A 19,033-nucleotide genomic window follows, 5' to 3' on the forward strand; every position below is an offset into this window, starting at 1 on the left:
TAGTTGCTAATTCAGGACAGACACCAGGGTGAGGTACTCTGTACATTGGGAAAACAGGCTTTTAGATAGATATATTTAGGAAAAATTTTATGAGCCAGAATTCTTGCATCTTCCCGTGCTTAGAAAAGTACTAAAATTATTAACTGAGAAATCTGTTCCTCATGACGACTAGCAGTAACCATCTATCATGATGTATGTTGGATTGCACATCCCCCTTATCTAAAATCACAGACAACTGAGCCAAGGGAAACCATCAAGGCTAGTGTAGCCCCCTGGGGGCTAACATCAGCTGAGAGCTGACACCACCCCTCGGCCAGGTAGTAGCTGTTCCTGGAACCCAGAGAATTAGCTGAAGGTGGAAGCAGCAGTGGCCTTTGGCAGAGGATGGATGTCTGTCCTCTAATCCCCTCTGATAGCCTGCAGGTGCCTTCCACTGACCAAACATCATCTCCTTCTCTGACTTGGGCTGCAGGTAGGTGGCCAGACTCCTATTGGAACAGGGAAGAAAAAACCTCACTCTACAGTGGATCTATTCTAACCTTTGTGCTCTGTTGCCTGTGCTTAGTCATGCTGGCTCTGCACCTTTGTAAACGAATGTTGCCTGTAGCCTGAAATATCCACGATACCCCTTTCTCAAGGCTCTACCTCCCAGGGTTGACTTTTAAGTGTGTAACACTTTTCATTCATACAGAGGTAAAGAGTTGCAGGACATAAAATAACATTGGCCTTGTCGGTGGTTTGCAGAAACATTGTGACCAGACCTACAGGGACAGTTGCTAGAACAAAGGATTATACCATCCATTCCGGGGATCTGGCTAGCACCAAGAAGTCTGCAACAACCAGCCACACCCCCTCCCTTTCAGTATAAAGGAAGCCTGAATTCTAACTCCAGTATGATGGTTCTTTGGGACACTAGTCCACCACCTCCTTGGTCTGCTGGGTTTCAGAATAAAGTCTTTTCCTTGTCCCAGCACCTCGTCTCTCGATTTATTGTCTTATTCTGTGGCAAGCAGTACAAGTTTGGATTCGGTCACATTGCTGTAGCCCCTTTTCTCAACCTGGGTCAGTGTCAGCTCCACAATGTCCCCGCAGATGGGGATTCATGAACCTCCTGTGCACCTGGCCTGTCCCTTTGCCCACTGACTAAGCAGACCCCTGAATGGGGAGCAAAATTCTGTCTCTCCCCTTTCAGACTTTTTCTCTCCTTTGGAGTGATGTTCTTGGGGCCTCCTTCCATTGGTTTTTGGATGAGAACCCTCCTTTGCCCTCCACAGGGATGTTCTCTTTTGAGCCCCATCACAGTCCCCTCACTTCTCAGTGGAGGGGGTGGTCAGGCTACTTTTCGGAACTGGCATCACCCAATAGGTCCCATTTAGGGCAACTATCATAGGTCTTCCAGACTTTCCTGAAGTTTTCCTAGTGCCTTATTTTTTCCAAAACCAGCTCATCCGTTTTCCTGGTACCTCTGCCAAAACGTTGGCAGCCCCAGCTTACAGATCTGGCTCAATGTGTCTTCAGGGGCTGGTGAGATTTCCTGATCTTTATTATGGTAAGTGAAATACAGCAACTGCTTCCTGCCTGAGGTCTGGCCAGACTTCACCATCAATGTGGTCTCCAGCACGGGTATTTCCTGCTTCCCCCATGGATAGACAAGGAGGGAAACTGCCCCACTTTCTCTGTTTAATTCATCGCCTTTGAGGAAGGAAGCAAGAATCACACATTTTTAAAGTCCATTTGTTTGCCCCACTTTGTGCTGGGTCTTTCCAGTGCTAGCCAGGCTTGGGGGGAGGGAGGTGGGGTGAGCTTTATTCACTCGCTACCCAATTCTCCACGTCATTCGGGTTTCTGCTCAAAGGTTGTAACAGAGAAGAACAAACCTAACTCCATATTGGATCTACTCCATTATCTCTATATAACCTCTATGCTCTGTTGCCTGTGCTTGGTCATGCTGGCCCTGCACCTTCATAAAAGAATGTTGCCTGAGCTATACGTGATAGCCCTTTCTCAAGGCTCTGCTTCCCAGGCCTGACCTTTAAAGGTATAACACTTTTCATTCATATAAGATAAAAAGTTGTGGCACAAAGAATAATGTTTGTCTTGTTGGAGGATTACAGGAGCAATGTGACTGGACCTCCTGGAGAGCTGCAAGAACAAAGAATTCCAGCAACCAGTCACACAGACCTTCACCCCACTTTTAGTATAAAAGAAGCCTGAATTCTAACTCAGGTAAGATGGTTCTTTGGGACCCTAGTCCACCAACTTCTTGGTCTGCTGACTTTACAAATAAGGTCACCATTCCTTACCCCAAGAGCTCATCTCTCAATTCATTAAACTTTTTTGTGTGGAGCAGTACAAGCTTGGACTCAGTCACAAGGCCACCTTCTCAGGGAGGCCTTCCCTGATTGCCCTGTCCAAAACAGTCCCCTTGGTCCCTTTCTATTCTGTCTCAGGCTGTTAATTTCCTTCATTACTGCCACTATCTGACCCTGTCTTATTTCCTGATGGCTTCCCCCATCACACATGAGCACCTCAATCCAGAGACCTTGTCTGTCTTGTTCCTCCAACGTCCTGGGTCCAAGCACTCTGCCTGATACAGAGTAGGTGTTCAAGTACAGTTTGTTGTTGAGGAGTGAACTACCTGAGAGATAGAAATCCATCTCTCCATTTACAGAAGAGGACATGAGGCTTAGAGAGGGCAAGTGACTAGCCCGTCACATAACCCTCAGGTAGCAGAGCTTGGATTTGAACTCAGTTCTGCTGATCCAGAACTTGATCCTTTCCAACAGCCCAGGAAGGGAAGATGAAATGCCAGCCAGCAGGCCGCCTGCATGCTTGTTTTAGAGACCTCACGTCGAATCCTGGGATGTATAGTAGGTACACATTATGTAAGCACCTGACACACAGTAAGCATATTTACATAGAGCACGCAGCACACAGTCGGTGTACTTTACATAGAGTACCTGGCACACAGTAGGTATGCTTTATGTAGAGCACCTGAAAAATAGTAGGCACAGTTTATGTGGAGTAGCTGACACACTGAGCAGTGCTTTCTGAGGTGTCCAGCCCAGAGTAGGCACTCTTTGCATATAGTTCTCTTCACAGACTAGGGATACTTTACGTGGCGTACTGCACAGAGTAACACAAGTACTACTTGCCAGCACTTTTCCTTCATTCCATCTTTCTGGGAGCTGTTGATCCCTACCATCTTCCTGCAGAACCCTCCTTGATCCCCCTCTCAGGCTCTCATCTAGCAACCCATTTCCCAGATAGGAAGACAGCCCAGAGGAGGTCGGCACAGCCCACAGTCACAGTGAGGATGCCCACTCAGGATCTCCCAGCCCTGCCCTCCCCTGCCTAGACCCTGTTCTCTCTCAGCCCCTTGCAGCCTTACCCCTTGTGCCTCCAGGTGCCCTCTTCTAGCTGAGGACACTTTATCCCCTGAATCTGATGCAGGTAACCCCCGGCCAGGCTGGGTTCTCTGTTCTTGGTCCCAGCAATCATGTCTCCACTCAGGCCTTGGGCTGCCTGGAGGCAGGACTTGAACTCCTGCCAGGCTGCGTGCCCCGGAGGCCAGAGGCTTCACGTCTCTGAGCTTCCTGATTCTATGACAAGAAATGGTGCAGACACCCTCCTGGCCCACGCATGGAGAGGAGCCCCAGAGATGTTTGCCCTGCTCACCTGGCACCTGAATGTTCATGCTTTTACCTGCTGCACCCTGGCCTAGGAAGGGCAGGGCTGGCTGTGAACTTGGGGTCCAGAGTCACCTTTGCCCACACCCCAACTTGCCCATGTAGGAGGTGCTGAGCCCTGAGGATCCAGTGTCCACACCGTGTGATCCTGAGCTGGTTCACAGGCTTCTCTCAACAACACTGTAACCCCTTCCCTCCACCTTCTATTTGGGCAGCTGCCAGGTGGGGAGGAGGTAAGCAGGCTGCAGGGATTGGCTGGCTTCGCCCGGCCCCTGGAAGCTTCCTCTAGGTCAGGGGTCAGCCAAAGCCTTCCCCAGAGGAGGGGAGAGGAAGTTGTGTGGGACAAGGCACTCCTGACAGAAGGTGCCAGGCTGGGGGTCTAAGGCCTGGGGGTCCTGGCCCCGGGGTGGGGAAGGCCACTGCTCAAGGGAATGAGCTGGCCTGGGAGATGAGTGGATACCAATGGGTAACTAACACACACACTTTCTGTGTGTGTGTGTGTGTGTGTGTCTGTCTGTCTGTCTGTCTCTCTCTCTCTCTTTGTCTCTGTGTCTGTCTCTGTCTCTGTCTTCCCCTTGATTTCACTGGGTCTTCCTCCCCTCTCCCAGACCTTGTCTGCCTTCTCTGAGCCCTTCTTGCCCTGCCCCCAGCACTCACCATCCCTGCCCCTCACTCCCTCGTTCCTGTCCCTCTATGTGTCTCTGCCTCACAGCTCACCATCATCGGCCCCCGTTCCTTCATCCTCAGGAGCTCACCCTCCACCGCGTCTGCCCTACAGGATGCTGCAGCTGAGCCTGTCCTGGCTGGGACTCGGGCCGGTGACAGCCTCCCCATGGCTACTCCTGCTGCTGGTCGGGACCTCCTGGCTACTGGCCCGCGTCCTGGCCTGGACCTACACCTCCTACAACAACTCTCGCCGCCTTCAATGTTTCCCGCAGCCCCCAAAACGCAACTGGTTCTTGGGTCACCTGGGCCTGGTGAGTGTGGACAGCAGGATGAGTCCAGAGCATCAGGGTGGGTGGACTTCCTGCAAGGTCAGGAACGGGGCTCAGGGGCTCTAGGACAGCAGAGAAGCCAGGGAGGATGAGAAGCCCCCTTTTTCCTCACTCCTTCATTCCTCTGCTCTGCCATCGAGACCTTCCTCACGTCCTGTCCTTCTATCCCTAGCCTGCCTTGGGGTCCATTTCCTGCCTGTCTTCCACACATGAGGTGCGCTGTCCAGGGTCTGCTCTGCATGTGGCCCACTTCCTTGTGTCTTATTCTGGGCTACATCTTCCCCACAGGAAATAGCTATCACCTCCCCATTCCCACCTACAGGTGCACAGCTACCCACCCCCTCCCCTATCCAGGACCCCTCCTTCTAATCTTACTCCCTTCCCCCTGCTCCCGCCAAGATGTCCCAATGGGCGCCTTGACCAACCTGGATAAAGTTGGCCACTCACTTCCTCTTTCAGAAGCCTTCTTACACTTCCGCATCCTCCATGCCTGCCTACCTTGTGCCCCAGACTTTGACCTTTGACTTGGCCCCACTCATGATTAATTAAACAGTTAATTGTCCAATTACTTGTTAACCATCTTTCCAATTTGATGATAGTTCCGGGGAGCAGACACTACAGTGCCCAGTCCAGGACTGGCATACAGTAGGCATGCAAAATAAATGTTTGATGACCAAGGTGAGGAACTTGCCATCACCCCCCTCAGTCAAGGTCAAAGGGATGGGTGTCCTCCTCCTATCTCCCAGACAGCTTTCCTTTCCTGCCTGGGAGGAGAACTACAACTTGGGGCGGGACTTGCTGCAATCACTGTTCATTAAGGCAAAGTTCAGAACGGGGCATTCCGAAGTTCACCGTGAAGGTGAGATTCACAGTGCTGAGATTCTAGGTCTTGGAATGGTTTCAGGACATCCTGGAAGCAGCAGGAATGTTACAAAGTTGCTGTAGTTCTGCCTTCCCCTCCAAGGGCTTGTCTGTAAGGGGTCGGTCTTGGTCACTTTTCCTTCCTCCAGCCCCTTTTGCTGTGTGACCTTGGCTGAGTCACTCTCCCTCTCCGGACCAATCTCATCTAGTGCTTTGAATCCTCACCTCAAGGTCCTTGGGGAGACAGGAGCAAGTCACAAAGGTGCAAATGACTTATGTTCACTTGTCTAGAGCACCTGGGGGTATTTGTCAGGTTTGAGTGGGGCATCCTGGGGAGAGGATGCTTCACCAGGAGGCAACCCACACTTCTTCCCCTTTGGGGGCATATGGCCTCAGTTTCTTCATTTGTAAATGGCACAATTGAAAGGCATGTCCATAGCTTGCAGAGAAATAGACGCGCAGGATGCACTCTGCGTAGAGTATGGCCAGCAGAGGGGGTTCAGAGGGCAGAATTGCTATATTGATTGATGGGCAGAATTCACGACCGTCCCTGGGGTTGGCCAGGGCTGGAAGGTCCCAGGTCTGCAGACCCTTTACCATGCAAAGAACCAGAGGCCATGTGGACCAGCCAGAATATGAAAGGATGTGGGACCAAAACCCAGTCCACAAGTCCTGAGGCCACCCTGCTACCCACAAACCTCACCACTGGGGATGTCCTCCTGTGGTCGCCCCTGGGGCTGGGACCACTCCCAGGACAAGAAAAATTTGTCTTCTCAAGCCAAGGTCACCCTCCCTGTGGGCAGACAGCGTGTCTTCTCCCTGTGCCCTGGGATACACTCTGGGGACATGAAGAGGCCCCCAGGACCCTCCTGCCCTCAGAGAGAAGGAACAGGAGGAAGCAGGGATTCCCTCCATCTGTGCAGAATCCCACACACTGTCCACTGCAGCGGTTCCTTCTGGGAATTGATGGCCCTTACCTTCCTTGCAGTACCCCCCCACGGAGCAGGGCTTGAGGGGCTTAACTCAGCTGGTGGCCAACTACCCCCAGGGATACATGATCTGGATGGGCCCTATCACCCCCCTGGTCATTTTCTGCCATCCTGACTTGATCCGGAATGTCGCCAATGCCTCAGGTACCCATGCAGAGCTTGTGGTGGTGGTGCTATGACACATCTGAGGGCTTCCAGCTCCTCCCTGCCAAGCTTCAATGTGGCCCCTACAGGACCCCGGCCCTTTCTCCCCTCTTCTCTCTCAGCCATCTTCCTCTTTCCTTCAAGTACTCACCAGCCCCCATCTCACTGCCTCCTTCCTCCTGTCACTGCCGTCTGCACCCCAACCCTGGTGTTCTGGGTGAAGGACACCCCCAATCTTGAGGACAAAAGTCTGGACAGAGAGATCCCTGACTTGGTGTGGTCAGGAATTGGCCAGAGGGAGATGGGCTGTGGCAACCCAGAGGAGAACCAAGGTTTTCTGCTGGGGCATCCCGGAAGGCTTCCTGGAGGAGGAGTTGCTGGAACTGTGTCTGGATCGATGAGCAGACATTTTTTAAAGCAGAGGGTAAAGTGGTGCAGTGGAAATCCATAGCATCCCAGGCCCCCTGCCAGGCCTGCCCTCAGTCCCACCCATCCCCAGGCCCAGAGCAATGAAGACTCGTGGCGGGTGGAAGATCTGGGCTGCTATTTCCATGACATCCACCTCTCTGGTGGGTCAGTTTCTTTGACTCTAACCTGCAGCTCGACCACTTCTAGTTCAGTGCTCTCCTTCTCCAGTCCCCAGGAATCTCCCTGAGGAGACTCCACCGCACCCTGTCTCCCTCCTCTTGTCCCCTGTTCCTCCCATCCCCAGAGAGACCTGGCAAGCAGAGGAATGAACAGGCAGCAACTGACAGAGACCTTGGTTGAAACACCAGGATGCTCAGTGACTCTGGGAAGATCCCTAGCTCTCTCTGGCTGCTGAAGTCTCTTTCAGCTGTTAGTGGTGGAAATGCAACCCTGTATGTTCTAAGGAAAGAAAGCGAATCAATTGATAGTAAAGTCCAAGGAGGGTGTCTTCAGGCCCAGCTGGATCCAGGTCTTAAACAATGTCATCAGAAATCTGTCTTCGTCTTTCAGTTCTGTGTTCATCTGTGATGGCTTCACTCTCATCATGGTAGAGATGAATGCCAGAAACTCAACCCCCATGGAAAAGTGACCTCATTCACAACATTTCCAGGGAAAGATACAGGATTCCCTTTAATTTCCCTTGCCTGGGTCATGGGACCAATCTCTGTGTCCCTGAGACACTGAGTGCCCTGAGAAGCATAGGGTCCTCTGAGCTATTGTTTTGGGGCTCAGAGCAGCTGGATGGTTAAGAAGTCAGGCCCTGGATTCAGACAGACCTGGGCTGGAGTCTCAGGCTTAGTGTCTGGGAGACTGTTGGCAAGTGACTTCATCACTCAGAGCCTCAGTTTCCGTACCTGGAATATGAGGATGGAAGAGAAGTCAGGTGAACGTGGTATTTGGGATCCAAACAGGGAAAAACCCTTTCTATCCTTGCACCTGAGGGACCCCAATTGTCATGTATGGAGAGTGTGGGGAAGGAGCCCAGGAGGAGGCTGAGGACAGACGAGCGGCTGCTGGAGGTGATTCATAGGTTCAGGTCTGGATCCCTTCCTTGCAAGTCCTTCCCTCTGGCAGCCTGGAAGAGTGTGAATTGGGTCATTTTTGTGCCTGTCCAGATTCAGAGCTCGGAGGAAGGTCTGTACACACAGGGCCAGGCCAGCGCCTATGGGATGTGTGCCGTTGGTGTGTTGGACCCTGGCATGTGGTCACCCACATCTTCCACCCCACCTGCACCAAGCCTGTGCTCTTTGCTCCAGGTAGACACCTCCCTGGCCACAGCTTGCCCACTGCCATGGTCTCTGTGTTGCCTCCAGGTGGGTAGATGACCAAGGTGCAGACAGAAGGGGCTGTGGCAGAGATGCTGCTGCCTCCCTCTCACCCGGACTCCCACCTGCCTGACCTGAGGTCATGTCTGTGCAATGTCTGCTGTATAGCCACATCTGGTCACGTATATTTCTACCTGGATTCTGGTTACAGCTGGGGTATGTTATACCTGGTGACACCTTGTGTATGTTTATACCTGAGCTCAAATGGAAATGGTCTCAGTCATGTCTGGGGCTCAGCTGTGGCCAAGGACATCTGAGACATCTTGGAGTCTCTGATTCTTATGTGAGATGCCATTAGAGATTGTCTGGTTCTCCTGCTGGTCACGTCTGGGCCACATTTGAAGTTTGTCTGAGGTCTGGGAATCAGGGTCACTCTGAGAAATGCCTGAGACCTTATGTGAGTCGTGTCTGATGCAGGTCTTAGAGTATGTCTTGGTCTTGCCTGTTTCAGGTCTGTGATATAAGTGTATTAGGTCCTGTCTGGGGCACACTGAGGTCATGTCAGATTGTCTTCGGGTCCATGGCAGAGCACGTTTTGTCATGTCAGGTTGTGTCGTGCATGTTGGGGCCCTGTCAGATGTCTCAGGAGAGGTCAGAGTGCTGGGGCAGATGTAACGTCCTAGGTCCCTGTAAAGGCGTCTTGTAAAGTGCTGGGCTATGCTTTGGTGTTTATAAGGGGCCATGTCAAGTCATGTTGGGGTATGTTGTGTCATGTTGGGGTGTGTCTAAGCATAAAGAGTTGTGTCTATGGGCTCTGTCTTGACCGTATTCTGTGCTGCAGCCTGGTCTGTTCCACCCTCCCTTCCCCCCTCCTCCCAGTTTCCTGTGCTCTTGGCCCCATTCCTGCTATGCTGGGCTTGGAGGAGGAACGCAGGTTCCTGGCTGGGAGCCTCCACTCCCCACCAAAATCCCTCCCCTCCCCTTCTTCCTGGCCCCTGACGGTCCTCATTCATGTCAGCCACCGTCGCACCCAAGGACGTGCACTTCTACGACTTTCTGAAGCCCTGGCTGGGTGAGTAACTGTGAGTGAAGGGGGTTGGGGACACCCTTGGGGGCCCGGGGGAAGGTGCCGTCCTTGCCCACTCCCCATGGCTGCCTCGGCTAGGGGACGGGCTCCTGCTGAGTGCCGGTGACAAATGGAGCAGCCACCGTCGCATGCTGACACCCGCCTTCCACTTCAACATCCTGAAGCCCTATATGAAGATTTTCACCAAAAGTGCAGACATCATGCATGTGAGTATCTTGAACTCAGGGTCCCAGCTGGAGTCTTGGGGACAACGGGGACTCAGACACATCTTGTCTGTAATTCTGGCTCTTCTGCATGGCTTGGGCCATTGTTCTTTCCTTCTGAGTCTCCATTTCCTTGGCTATAAAATGAGTATAATGTGATCCCTGCTTTGCAGGGTGGTAGAGATAGCATAACGGAGCCATGTCCCTGGCACGTAGTAGGTGCTGAGAAGGTCATAGTTTCTATTTTACCTTCACAGAAACCATGGAATCTTGAGGCACGTTTGATGATAACGATGAATATCATGTAGTAGTTATTCCTGAGTCACAAATCACTTCAAAACAATAAGGGTTTAGTATGGACAGCAAGTCTGTGAGTCAGGTGGCTGGTTCCTCTGAATGTGGATGGGGTCACTCACGTATCTATAATCAGCTGTGGGTTAGATAGTGTTGGGCTGCACCCCACAGGCCTGCAGCCTCAAGACTGGAGAAAGAGCTGGAGTCAGTAACAGAGACATCAGTGGTTTAATGGACGGGGGCATCTTACACGTCTGAAGCAAGGTCCTGGGGTGACACCCCACCATGTGCAGCCCACAGCGGGAAGGACATGGCAGCAGTCTTCCTATGGGGGTGGATGGGTGAGAGGTTACCAGTTGTAGGGGAATTGACAACAGGTTGGCTCATAAGTTACCAAGGAAACCAGCAGAGGAGCATACCCCTCACTACCCCTTTGATGAGCTATCATGGTGGAGATGCTTTGATCTAAATATTAGAACAATGACTATCTGGGGCTGGGGGCGAGTATTTAGGCAGTTACTGATTAGGCTCTATGATTAAGAGGGAAGGTCAGCCACGTGAATAGGGTGTAGGTGAAACAAGGACTGGTCAAGCAAGGGATGTACAGAGAACAAGAGGACAACTATCTTGGGCGGCCTGACCATACAGATACGAAGCGTTGCTGATCTGGGGTCAGTCCTCTCACATGTTTGGAGCTTGGTTGGCTGCAAGCTGACCTAGGATGACCTCAGCTAGGGCAACTAGACTTCCTTTCATGTGATCCTCTCCCTTCAGAAGACATCTCAGGCTGGTTCAAATGGCAGAGGCAGGGTTTGAAAAGACTGAGAGGAAGCTGCAGTGCCCGCGGGGTCTAGGTTTGGGATGATCACCTCATTATTTTCACCATAGTCTATTGGCCAAAACAAGTCCAAGGCCAGCTCAGAATCGAAGAATGGTGAAGTAGGCTGCACCTCCTAATAGAAGTTACTGAAAAAATACATTGCAAAAGGTTTGGATATATACATGGGAATGGAGTAGTGGACGTAAGGATTTTGTGAAGCGCCTCAGATTTTTCCATACCTGCAAGCTGACAAGGGAGCTTGTTACTCTTTTGTGGAGTCTGCCAGAAGTCCTGAGACTCCTGGGTTAGAGACAAAGGACAATGTATTACTTTGGGCACAGAAAGCAGCCTGTGCTTCTTGTTGGTTTGCATTCTTCTTCCAAGTCACCAAATACCCTGAGGATGACACTGGTGGGCTTCAATAGATGCCTGCTTGTATAGTATGTTGTATTACAAGGTAAGGAACCCTAGGTTTAGAGACTCTATGACTTTTACAGCAATGAAAAGCAAGCCTGGTATTTGTCCAGGGGGAGACATTGAAACAGGAGGGAAGGGGGCAGGGCACAACCTTTAAATGAATGACATAGCCAGAGGACATGACATAAACGGATTAGAACCAAATAGATCCAAGATGGCGGACGAGTTGACTTCCACTAGACCTTGAGCCTCAATATACGTGCATTGTAACACATCAGCTCGCTAAATGACACACCCACAAGTGCCATGACAGTTCAAAGCCTGACCATAAAGGTCAAAAAGTGAGCAGTAGCCCAATTTCTGGAAATCCCCACCCCTTCCCCCAAATAGCTGGAATACTCCTCCCACTCATTAGCCTATGAAATGACCCACCCCTATAAAAACTGACAACCCCATACCCTGGGGCCGCTCTCACCTTCTGAGATGGCTCACACTCTGTCTGTGGAGTGTGTTTCTCCCAAGGCCTCTTGCCTTCTGAGATGGCCCACACTCTGTGGAATGTGTTTCTCCCTAAATAAATCCTCTTCTTACCGATCACTTTGTCTCTCACTGAATTCTTTCTGCAATGAGACATCGAGAACCTGAGCTTCATTAAGTCCTGAGACCAAGCGTGTGATTTCAGTTAAAAGACCATGGGTTCAAAAAAAAAAAAAAAAAAAAGACCATGGGTTCAAGTCTCAATCTGGGTTACAAGGTTTCAACATGACCTCACTCCTCAAGGTTGTTTGCTACAAACACAACTCTGAGAAATAGCCCAGGTAAAGAACATCAGAGTCTTGCAATTTTTTGGCATACCCAGCAAAAATGTGCAGGGGTACTCAGGACCCATGGAGGACTACCTCTCTCAACATAGGGGACATTTTCCTAATCAACGTATAACAATGAAGATGATGGAAGCCAACATTTGTTGAGGACTTACTTTATGCAATAAGTTGACCAAGGGTACAAAGAGTATAGCGGGCGGAGCCAGGATTTAAACACCCAGATCTCCTGACTTTTAGCCATGGTCACTTCATGCCCTAATAGGAACAGCTTTCACACCTACCCAGGTCTGGTCCTCCCTGGGGTTGTGTGCCTGGGCCCAGGAGTCAGAATCTGGGGGAGTGCATCTTGGTGGTTAGGGGTTAGGGAGGGGTCAGAGGAGTCAGTTCCCAGCCACAGCTCTGTCCCCTTCTTTGTCCAGGCCAAGTGGCAGCACCTGGTCACAGAGGGCCACACCCATCTGGACATGTTTGAACACATCAGCCTCATGACCCTGGACAGTCTGCAGAAATGTGTCTTCAGTTTCGACAGCAATTGCCAGGAGTGAGTCTCAGCCCAGGGCCTGGGAACATGAGCCATAGACCCAAGGGAGTAGATGGGGGAGGGAGGACTGACCAGGAAAATCAGAAGGGCCTTCCTGGAGGAGGTGGGTCAGAGCTGGACATTGAAGGACAGGGAAAGGGAAAGCAAAGGAGCTATCCTTTCAGGTAGGTAGAACTGTTTGATAAAGGCCAGGAGGGTAGGATGAGCAAAGTGTGTGCAACAGTGAGGAGACACCTTGGAAATAAGTTTGGAGGAGTGGGCAGGGTTATGTCTTAAGGACATTCTGAAGTCAGACATAGAGGATATGAACTTTATCTGAAGTTTCCTGGGAGCCAAGGAATGTGTTTGAGCAGATGAAGGTCTTGGTTAAATTTGAGCTTGGACATCTGACTCAATAGAAGACCAACTGTCATGTAGACACTGAATGTTGTTGACACTGGATGTAAGGAGAATAGGGAAGGGCTGGTCCATTGACCAGCTAGCAGAGGATAAGTTCTGAGCCGTGTGGACAGTATGGGGAACAAGAAGGGGCAGGTACTGGCTGAGAGACAGAGGGGAGAAGCATGATATCTAAGCTGTGCTCTGGGTGCCTGGGGCATGGAGGCAGCTCACAGAGATGGGATATAGGAGAGAAGAGTCTGGAGAGTCTCATGTCCTGGCTCCACCCCACACTGTGTCTGTGGGCCATCTGTTCTTGGAGACTCAGTTTCCTGAAGGGAGGTGGCTCTCGGCTTCTGGGTTTCAGGTGTTTTATGTTGTTGGCTTCCTTCATGCTCTCATCCTGCAGGAAGCCCAGTGAATATATCGCTGCCATCTTGGAGCTCAGTGCCCTAGTGGCAAAGCGGCACCAGCAGATCTTCCTGAACATAGACCTCCTGTACTACCTCACCCCCGACGGGCGGTGCTTCCGCAGGGCCTGCCGCCTGGTTCACAACTTCACAGATGTTGTCATCCAGGAGCGGCGGCGTACCCTCCCCAGTCAGGGTATTGATGACTTCCTCAAGGCCAAGGCTAAGTCCAAGACCTTGGACTTCATTGATGTGCTCCTGCTGACCAAGGTAGGCTCCTCTGGTATCTGAGCAGAAGTATGAGAATGGACCTCGATTTGATCAAAGAGCTTGGACGGGATGCAGAGAGTACTGGGGAGCCATGTGAGGTGCTTGAGGGAGGGATGGGTCAGGGATAAGTTTTAGAGATGAGTGTGTGGAATCCCCCTGCAGGGGATGGCTGAGTCTGAAACAGTGAAGTCCTGAGATTTTACTCTACTTACAAGCTAATAAGTTAGTCTACCACGGAGGCAGACTGTATATATACATGTATGTATATGTACAAAACTCTGGATCAGAGCAGCCCATTTATGGCTTATAGCAGGAACAGTAGCCAGAGTAGAATTGTAGCTATGGTTCCCCATTCCTAAATTTCTCTGAGGGCTCCATGATGTTTTACCTATACATGCAGCCATGCTTGCATTGCAGGATAAGTACCTCCAGATTTTGAACTTTAGAACTTATACAGGACATCATGCCCCTTCTTCCCTACGGGGGGGAAGGAGAGGGGGAGAGAGAGAGAGAGAGAGAGAGAGAGAGAGAGAGAGAGAGAGAGAAGGAAAGGGAACAGGAGGGGAGGGGATGGGAGGGGAGGGGAGGAAGGGGAGGGGAGGGGAGGAAGGGGAGGGGAGGGGAGGAAGGGGAGGGGAGGGGAGGAAGGGGAGGGGAGGGGAGGAAGGGGAGGGGAGGGGAGGAAGGGGAGGGGAGGGGAGGGAAGAGGAGAGAAGAGAAGAGAAGGGAAGAGAAGAGATTGTTGTTGAACTTAAACAAATCCTCGTGGGAGAGAAGGCATAGGCTATAGATTCTACAGGTTTATAACCCATTCCTTATTCCCAGGAGAGATAAGGAATCCCTGGATTTACTATCCTAACATATGAGCAAATGGCTTTGGGGCCATGCTCAAGCTATAGCTTCCAAGTCAAGTTGCCACTCAATCATCCTGTAACCCAGGTTGCATCATGTAGAGACATGAAAATATTTATAGATCATTGATTCCTTTCACCAGGGACAATACAGGAGGCAAAGAGGTCAAGAGGAGGCCTGTGGGGTGGGTCCTCGTGTGATAGCAAGCAAACGAGGTCTAGGAGTTCAGGGTGGGCTTGGGTTTCTGGATGGATAATGGAGGTTGAGATTGTCTCAGTTTAGGCTCAGGGGCCCTCAGTGATTCTGGAGATCTTGCTTTCTCTCCAGGATGAAGATGGGAAGGGATTATCAGACGAAGATATCCGAGCTGAAGCTGACACCTTCATGTTTGAGGGTGAGGGTCCCAGTGTGAGACTACAGACGGGAAAGGGTCTCTCCCCCACCAAGGAACTTGGCGAGTGGACCTAGATCACCCCATCACTCCCCATCCTCCCCATGGGCCTTACTGTGAGGGTGCTGTCCGCCTTCTGGTGCTGAAGTAGCTCAGAGACCCAAGCTTTTCTGATGCCCCCTCAGGCCATGATACCACAGCCAGCGGCCTCTCCTGGGTCCTGTACAACCTTGCAAAGCACCCAGAATACCAGGAGCGCTGCCGGCAGGAGGTGCAAGAACTCCTGAGGGACCGTGAGCCTAAGGAGATTGAATGGTGAGTGCAAGTCCTCCTGGTCTTTTTCTGAGCCCCTCACATTGGCCTTGCACCCTGGCTGGGGAAGATGGGAAATCTTTTTGTTGATTCTGTCATTATTGCTTAGTGGGAATAGGAGAAGATCCTGGAGGCAGGGTCTAGTACCCAGTATGTATAACAGGGGAAAGTTTGCAGGCTCTTGGGACAGAAAGACCTGGATTTCTGAGAGAATTAGCAACAATGTGTGAGGGCTGATGATGCCACTTAGCACATATTCAGTAAGTGAACTTCCTCTCCACTCCCTTACTTTTCTCTCTGAATCACATGTTTTCAAACATCTTCATTCCTGAGTGTTTTCTGATCTCCTGTCCCCTAATTCTTCATATTATTTAGTCCAGGATTCACAGGGAATACCTGAGGACTAAAGTCATTCAACTCCTGTCCAGGAACAAATGCATCTTCATCCATGCAGTTCCCATTTAGGAAACACTGCCAAACTGCCTTCTATCCCCAATTCTATGCCATTTCCAACTCTTTCCAGCCCCATTCTGTGTCCTGGAGACTCAGGAAGGACCCAGACCCAGTCTTTGCCTTCCAGGAGCTCCCAGCCTGGTGAGGAATAGCCCCAGGTCAGGACACTCCCAGTGTACATGGGCAGTGCTGGCGTTTAGAGTAAGAGAGGCAAAGTCGAGGGTGGAAAAAGGTGCCTCAGCTGAGACCCTGAAAGATGATCAGTAGATATCTGGATGCATTTGAGATGCAGTTAGGTCAAAGAGACAGCCGGGCAAAAATGAAGTGATGTGGGGAAGGGGAGAAAGAGACAGAGAAAGAGAGACAGAGAGAGAGAAATGAGTGAGGGAGGAGGTTTAAATGAACATATGATTGGCTTGTGGAAAACAGATTACATCATAATATTAACACACACTATCCCAGAGTGTGGAATGAATACCCATTTTTGTATATTCAAATAATCTTTAGGTTTTTAATAGAGTTTAAAATTTTAGTATAGAGATCTTATGCAGCTTTTGCTAAATTAACCCTTAGATACTCTGGTTGCTATGGTGAATCATCTAGTCTCTCTGTATTGAGAAATATTTATAAGTTCATTTGGAATACATTCACATTTCTTGTTAATTTTAATCCAGATATTTTATATCATCATCATCATTTCTTTCATCATCTATTCTTTCTAATACAAAAACTAATAATTTATGGATATAAATTTCTTGTGCAGTGAACGTAGTAAATGCTAAATATGGAGTCCCATATCAATAGGAAAAATAAAGATCATTTAATAAAACCTTGGAACAACTGGAGAGCTGCCTGGAAAAAAGTGAATTCAACCTGCTCTTATGTCATAAGAAAATAACATCTACATGAATCAAATATTTAAAATAAAAACTAAAGGAGTCTTAAAGGCTCTAGAGGAAACCATGGGAAATTATTTTATAGCTCCAGAGTAGGAAAGGCCCTGTTTTGGACACTGGGCCCAAGAGATGTACAAGAAGAGATTGTTATGCTGTTACATGAAAAAGATACAAAGCAGTGTGTATAGTACATAGTATGCTACTATATATTTTTTTTTAATGCAAAAAAGTACCTCTGGAAGGATACATATAAAATAATCACTAGGCAAACTGTGAGGAGGGGAAATGAGGGCTGTTGGGCCATGGGAGTGGTGTTTTGTAGTTTTCCAATTTTGAACTAGTTAACTGTATCAACTATTAAGAATTTAAAACACCACACAAAATGAAGGGAATTAAAGAAAAAGAATTCAGTCCCCTTACTGAATCTTATCTTCGATGCTTATAAAAGCTTTCCAGTGAATTCTCTCGTTTTCTAAGTATAAAAGCATTATCTGCCGAAAATGACATATTTACCCCACATTTCAAATGGCATTGCTCTCCTTTTTCCTCTGTCTAATTGCATTAGCTAGTATCTCTAGTGCTGTAATAAATAAGAGTCAACAGTGAATCCGATCTTTTGTTTCTTACTCGTTTGCCTTTTGATTTTGCTATCTTGCCGTAAAGAATATTTTATTTTTATAAGAATTTGTAAACGTTTTTATGGTTGGCTTTTCGATGTTTTGCTTAGAAAAACTTCTAAAAATATCTCACTAAATTTTGTCTGGTTCTTCTGTGATATTGCTTTTCTTTCTTTCTTTCTAAGAACCATTTTATTGAGGTATGATGGACAAAGAAAAAACTGTACCTATCTAATGTATACAACTTAATGTGTTTGGAGATATTTGATCCATCTGCAATTTTGTTATAGGGAGAGAGGATCTCATGGGACAGCAGGAGGGCTGGGGTTGGGGGAGGCGATGTCTCTGTTTTTGCTCCCTGGATAATTGTCATGGGGATTCCTTAGGGACGATCTGGCCCAGTTGCCCTTCCTGACCATGTGCATCAAGGAGAGTCTGCGGTTGCACCCTCCAGTCACAGTCATCTCCCGCCGCTGTACCCAGGACACTGTGCTCCCAGATGGACGGGTCATCCCCAAAGGTGCCCACGATGACTAGGGGAGGAGGTTCCTGGTCAGAAAGAGGGGCCCAATCAGGTGGCGTGGACCTAGTTCTGACTGGTCCCTCCTCTCCCACAGGTGTTATCTGCCTCATCAGTATTTTCGGGACCCATCACAACCCATCGGTGTGGCCAGACCCTGAGGTGCTGCCTCCCCTACCCCCCACCTCCCTCATCCTAGCCCACTCCCCTCGGGGGCCCTAGAGGAGGGCACAGGGTTCTGGCTTAGTAAATCAGACATCACCTCCCCCCATTATACAAACATCTGCCAAGCAGCCCTGTCTTGCCTTGCCCCCAGGTCTATGACCCTTTCCGCTTTGACCCAGAAAACATCAAGGGGAGGTCACCTCTGGCTTTTATTCCCTTCTCCGCGGGGCCCAGGTGAGGACGGGGCATCTGAGGTGGGAATGGAGTGGTGGGCGCAGGGGTCTGGGACTGAAATTCCAGCCTTGATTTTGGGGGCCAGGAAGAGGGAAAATTTAAGATGGTCAGAGTTTCCCTCCGCTCCATTGGACATTATGGGTAAGGGTCTGGGGAATGGTGGTGGGCCCGAGGCGGGGTCCGAGGTGTGTTGAGAGCCCTGTTCCCCTGTCTGCTGATCTGAGTTCAGGACTTGGAGTGTGGGCTAAGCTCTGGGGATATGTAAACCCACGTGGGGGTTCCAGGCACGGTTAGCCTCCTTCTCCATCCCTGTTGGTGGGGATGGGGGTTGTGGGCCAGATACCCGGTACGGTGGGGCCCGGATGAGGGTTCCGGGCGCAGTCAGAGCTCCCGCTCTCGCCCACAGGAACTGCATTGGGCAGTCATTCGCCATGACAGAGATGAAGGTGGTCCTGGCGCTCACTCTGCTGCGCTTCCGTGTGCTGCCGGACAAGGAGGAGCCACGCAGGAAGCCGGAGCTGATCATGCGCGCGGAGGGCGGACTTTGGTTGCGTGTGGAGCCGCTGAGTGCAAGTCAGCAGTGACCCACCACCGTCTGGCCTGCGATCCACCCTGACCCTAGACACCTCACTTTGCAGATTCCTGGGAATAAAACTGTGCTGCCATGTCTGCCCCAGTCTCACTGAGAGGGGGGCTTGGGGCCTGGGGGGATCCAGGCGGGTCTGAGAGGCTATGAACCTGGGGAAGGGGGTGGGGAGGGGGTGGATATTGATGTGGTAGCTTGAGCTCCATCTTGGATCACAAGGTCAAGGATACTCTTTAGGGAAGGTGGAGCAGAGAGCTAGATGCCGTCAGGTTCAGATGACGCTGGATCCACCACTCCCTCCTATAGTGGTCACCATCCCAGTCTGCCATTTATTTACTAGCTGCTTGGCTTG

The 19,033-nt window shown here is 50.3% G+C and overlaps 2 protein-coding genes across 6 annotated transcripts in view; one reads left to right on the forward strand and one right to left on the reverse strand.

The window, feature by feature from the left end:
- The window catches only part of LOC309960099 (cytochrome P450 4F3-like), a gene marked incomplete at both ends in the record, with an annotated part of 69,565 nt that overhangs the window by 23,029 nt on the left and 27,503 nt on the right, over positions 1-19,033 (reverse strand). The window lies entirely within an intron of this gene.
- Positions 3,992-18,756, forward strand: LOC309960074 (cytochrome P450 4F2-like). Of its 5 annotated transcripts, none has more exons than XM_082836662.1 (13): positions 3,997-4,052; positions 4,437-4,666; positions 6,534-6,678; positions 9,430-9,483; positions 9,577-9,704; positions 12,476-12,597; positions 13,385-13,655; positions 14,835-14,901; positions 15,084-15,213; positions 17,563-17,696; positions 17,794-17,858; positions 18,013-18,095; positions 18,502-18,756. In XM_082836662.1, the coding sequence occupies exons 2-13, from the start codon at positions 4,469-4,471 to the stop codon at positions 18,677-18,679; spliced, it is 1,575 nt and encodes a 524-aa protein (XP_082692788.1). In that variant the 5' UTR covers positions 3,997-4,052; positions 4,437-4,468; the 3' UTR covers positions 18,680-18,756. The 5 variants fall into 5 exon arrangements, with proteins under 5 accessions (XP_082692792.1, XP_082692788.1, XP_082692791.1 ...); XM_082836664.1 differs by having other exon boundaries at positions 3,998-4,052; positions 4,468-4,666; XM_082836663.1 differs by having other exon boundaries at positions 4,019-4,052; positions 4,402-4,666.

This window comes from Leucopleurus acutus (assembly GCF_964270905.1).
Source record: "Leucopleurus acutus genome assembly, chromosome: 3".
Taxonomy (NCBI): Eukaryota; Metazoa; Chordata; class Mammalia; order Artiodactyla; family Delphinidae; genus Leucopleurus; species Leucopleurus acutus.

What these genes read in the sequence shown, in the direction of transcription:
- LOC309960074 (XM_082836662.1), top strand. Translation starts at nt 4,469, where the DNA reads ATGCTGCAGCTGAGCCTGTCCTGGCTGGGACTCGGGCCGGTGACAGCC. An exon ending in TCTTGGGTCACCTGGGCCTG is followed by an intron (nt 4,667 to 6,533) that starts GTGAGTGTGGAC and finishes CCTTCCTTGCAG; the next exon opens with TACCCCCCCACGGAGCAGGG. An exon ending in TGACACCTTCATGTTTGAGG is followed by an intron (nt 14,902 to 15,083) that starts GTGAGGGTCCCA and finishes ATGCCCCCTCAG; the next exon opens with GCCATGATACCACAGCCAGC.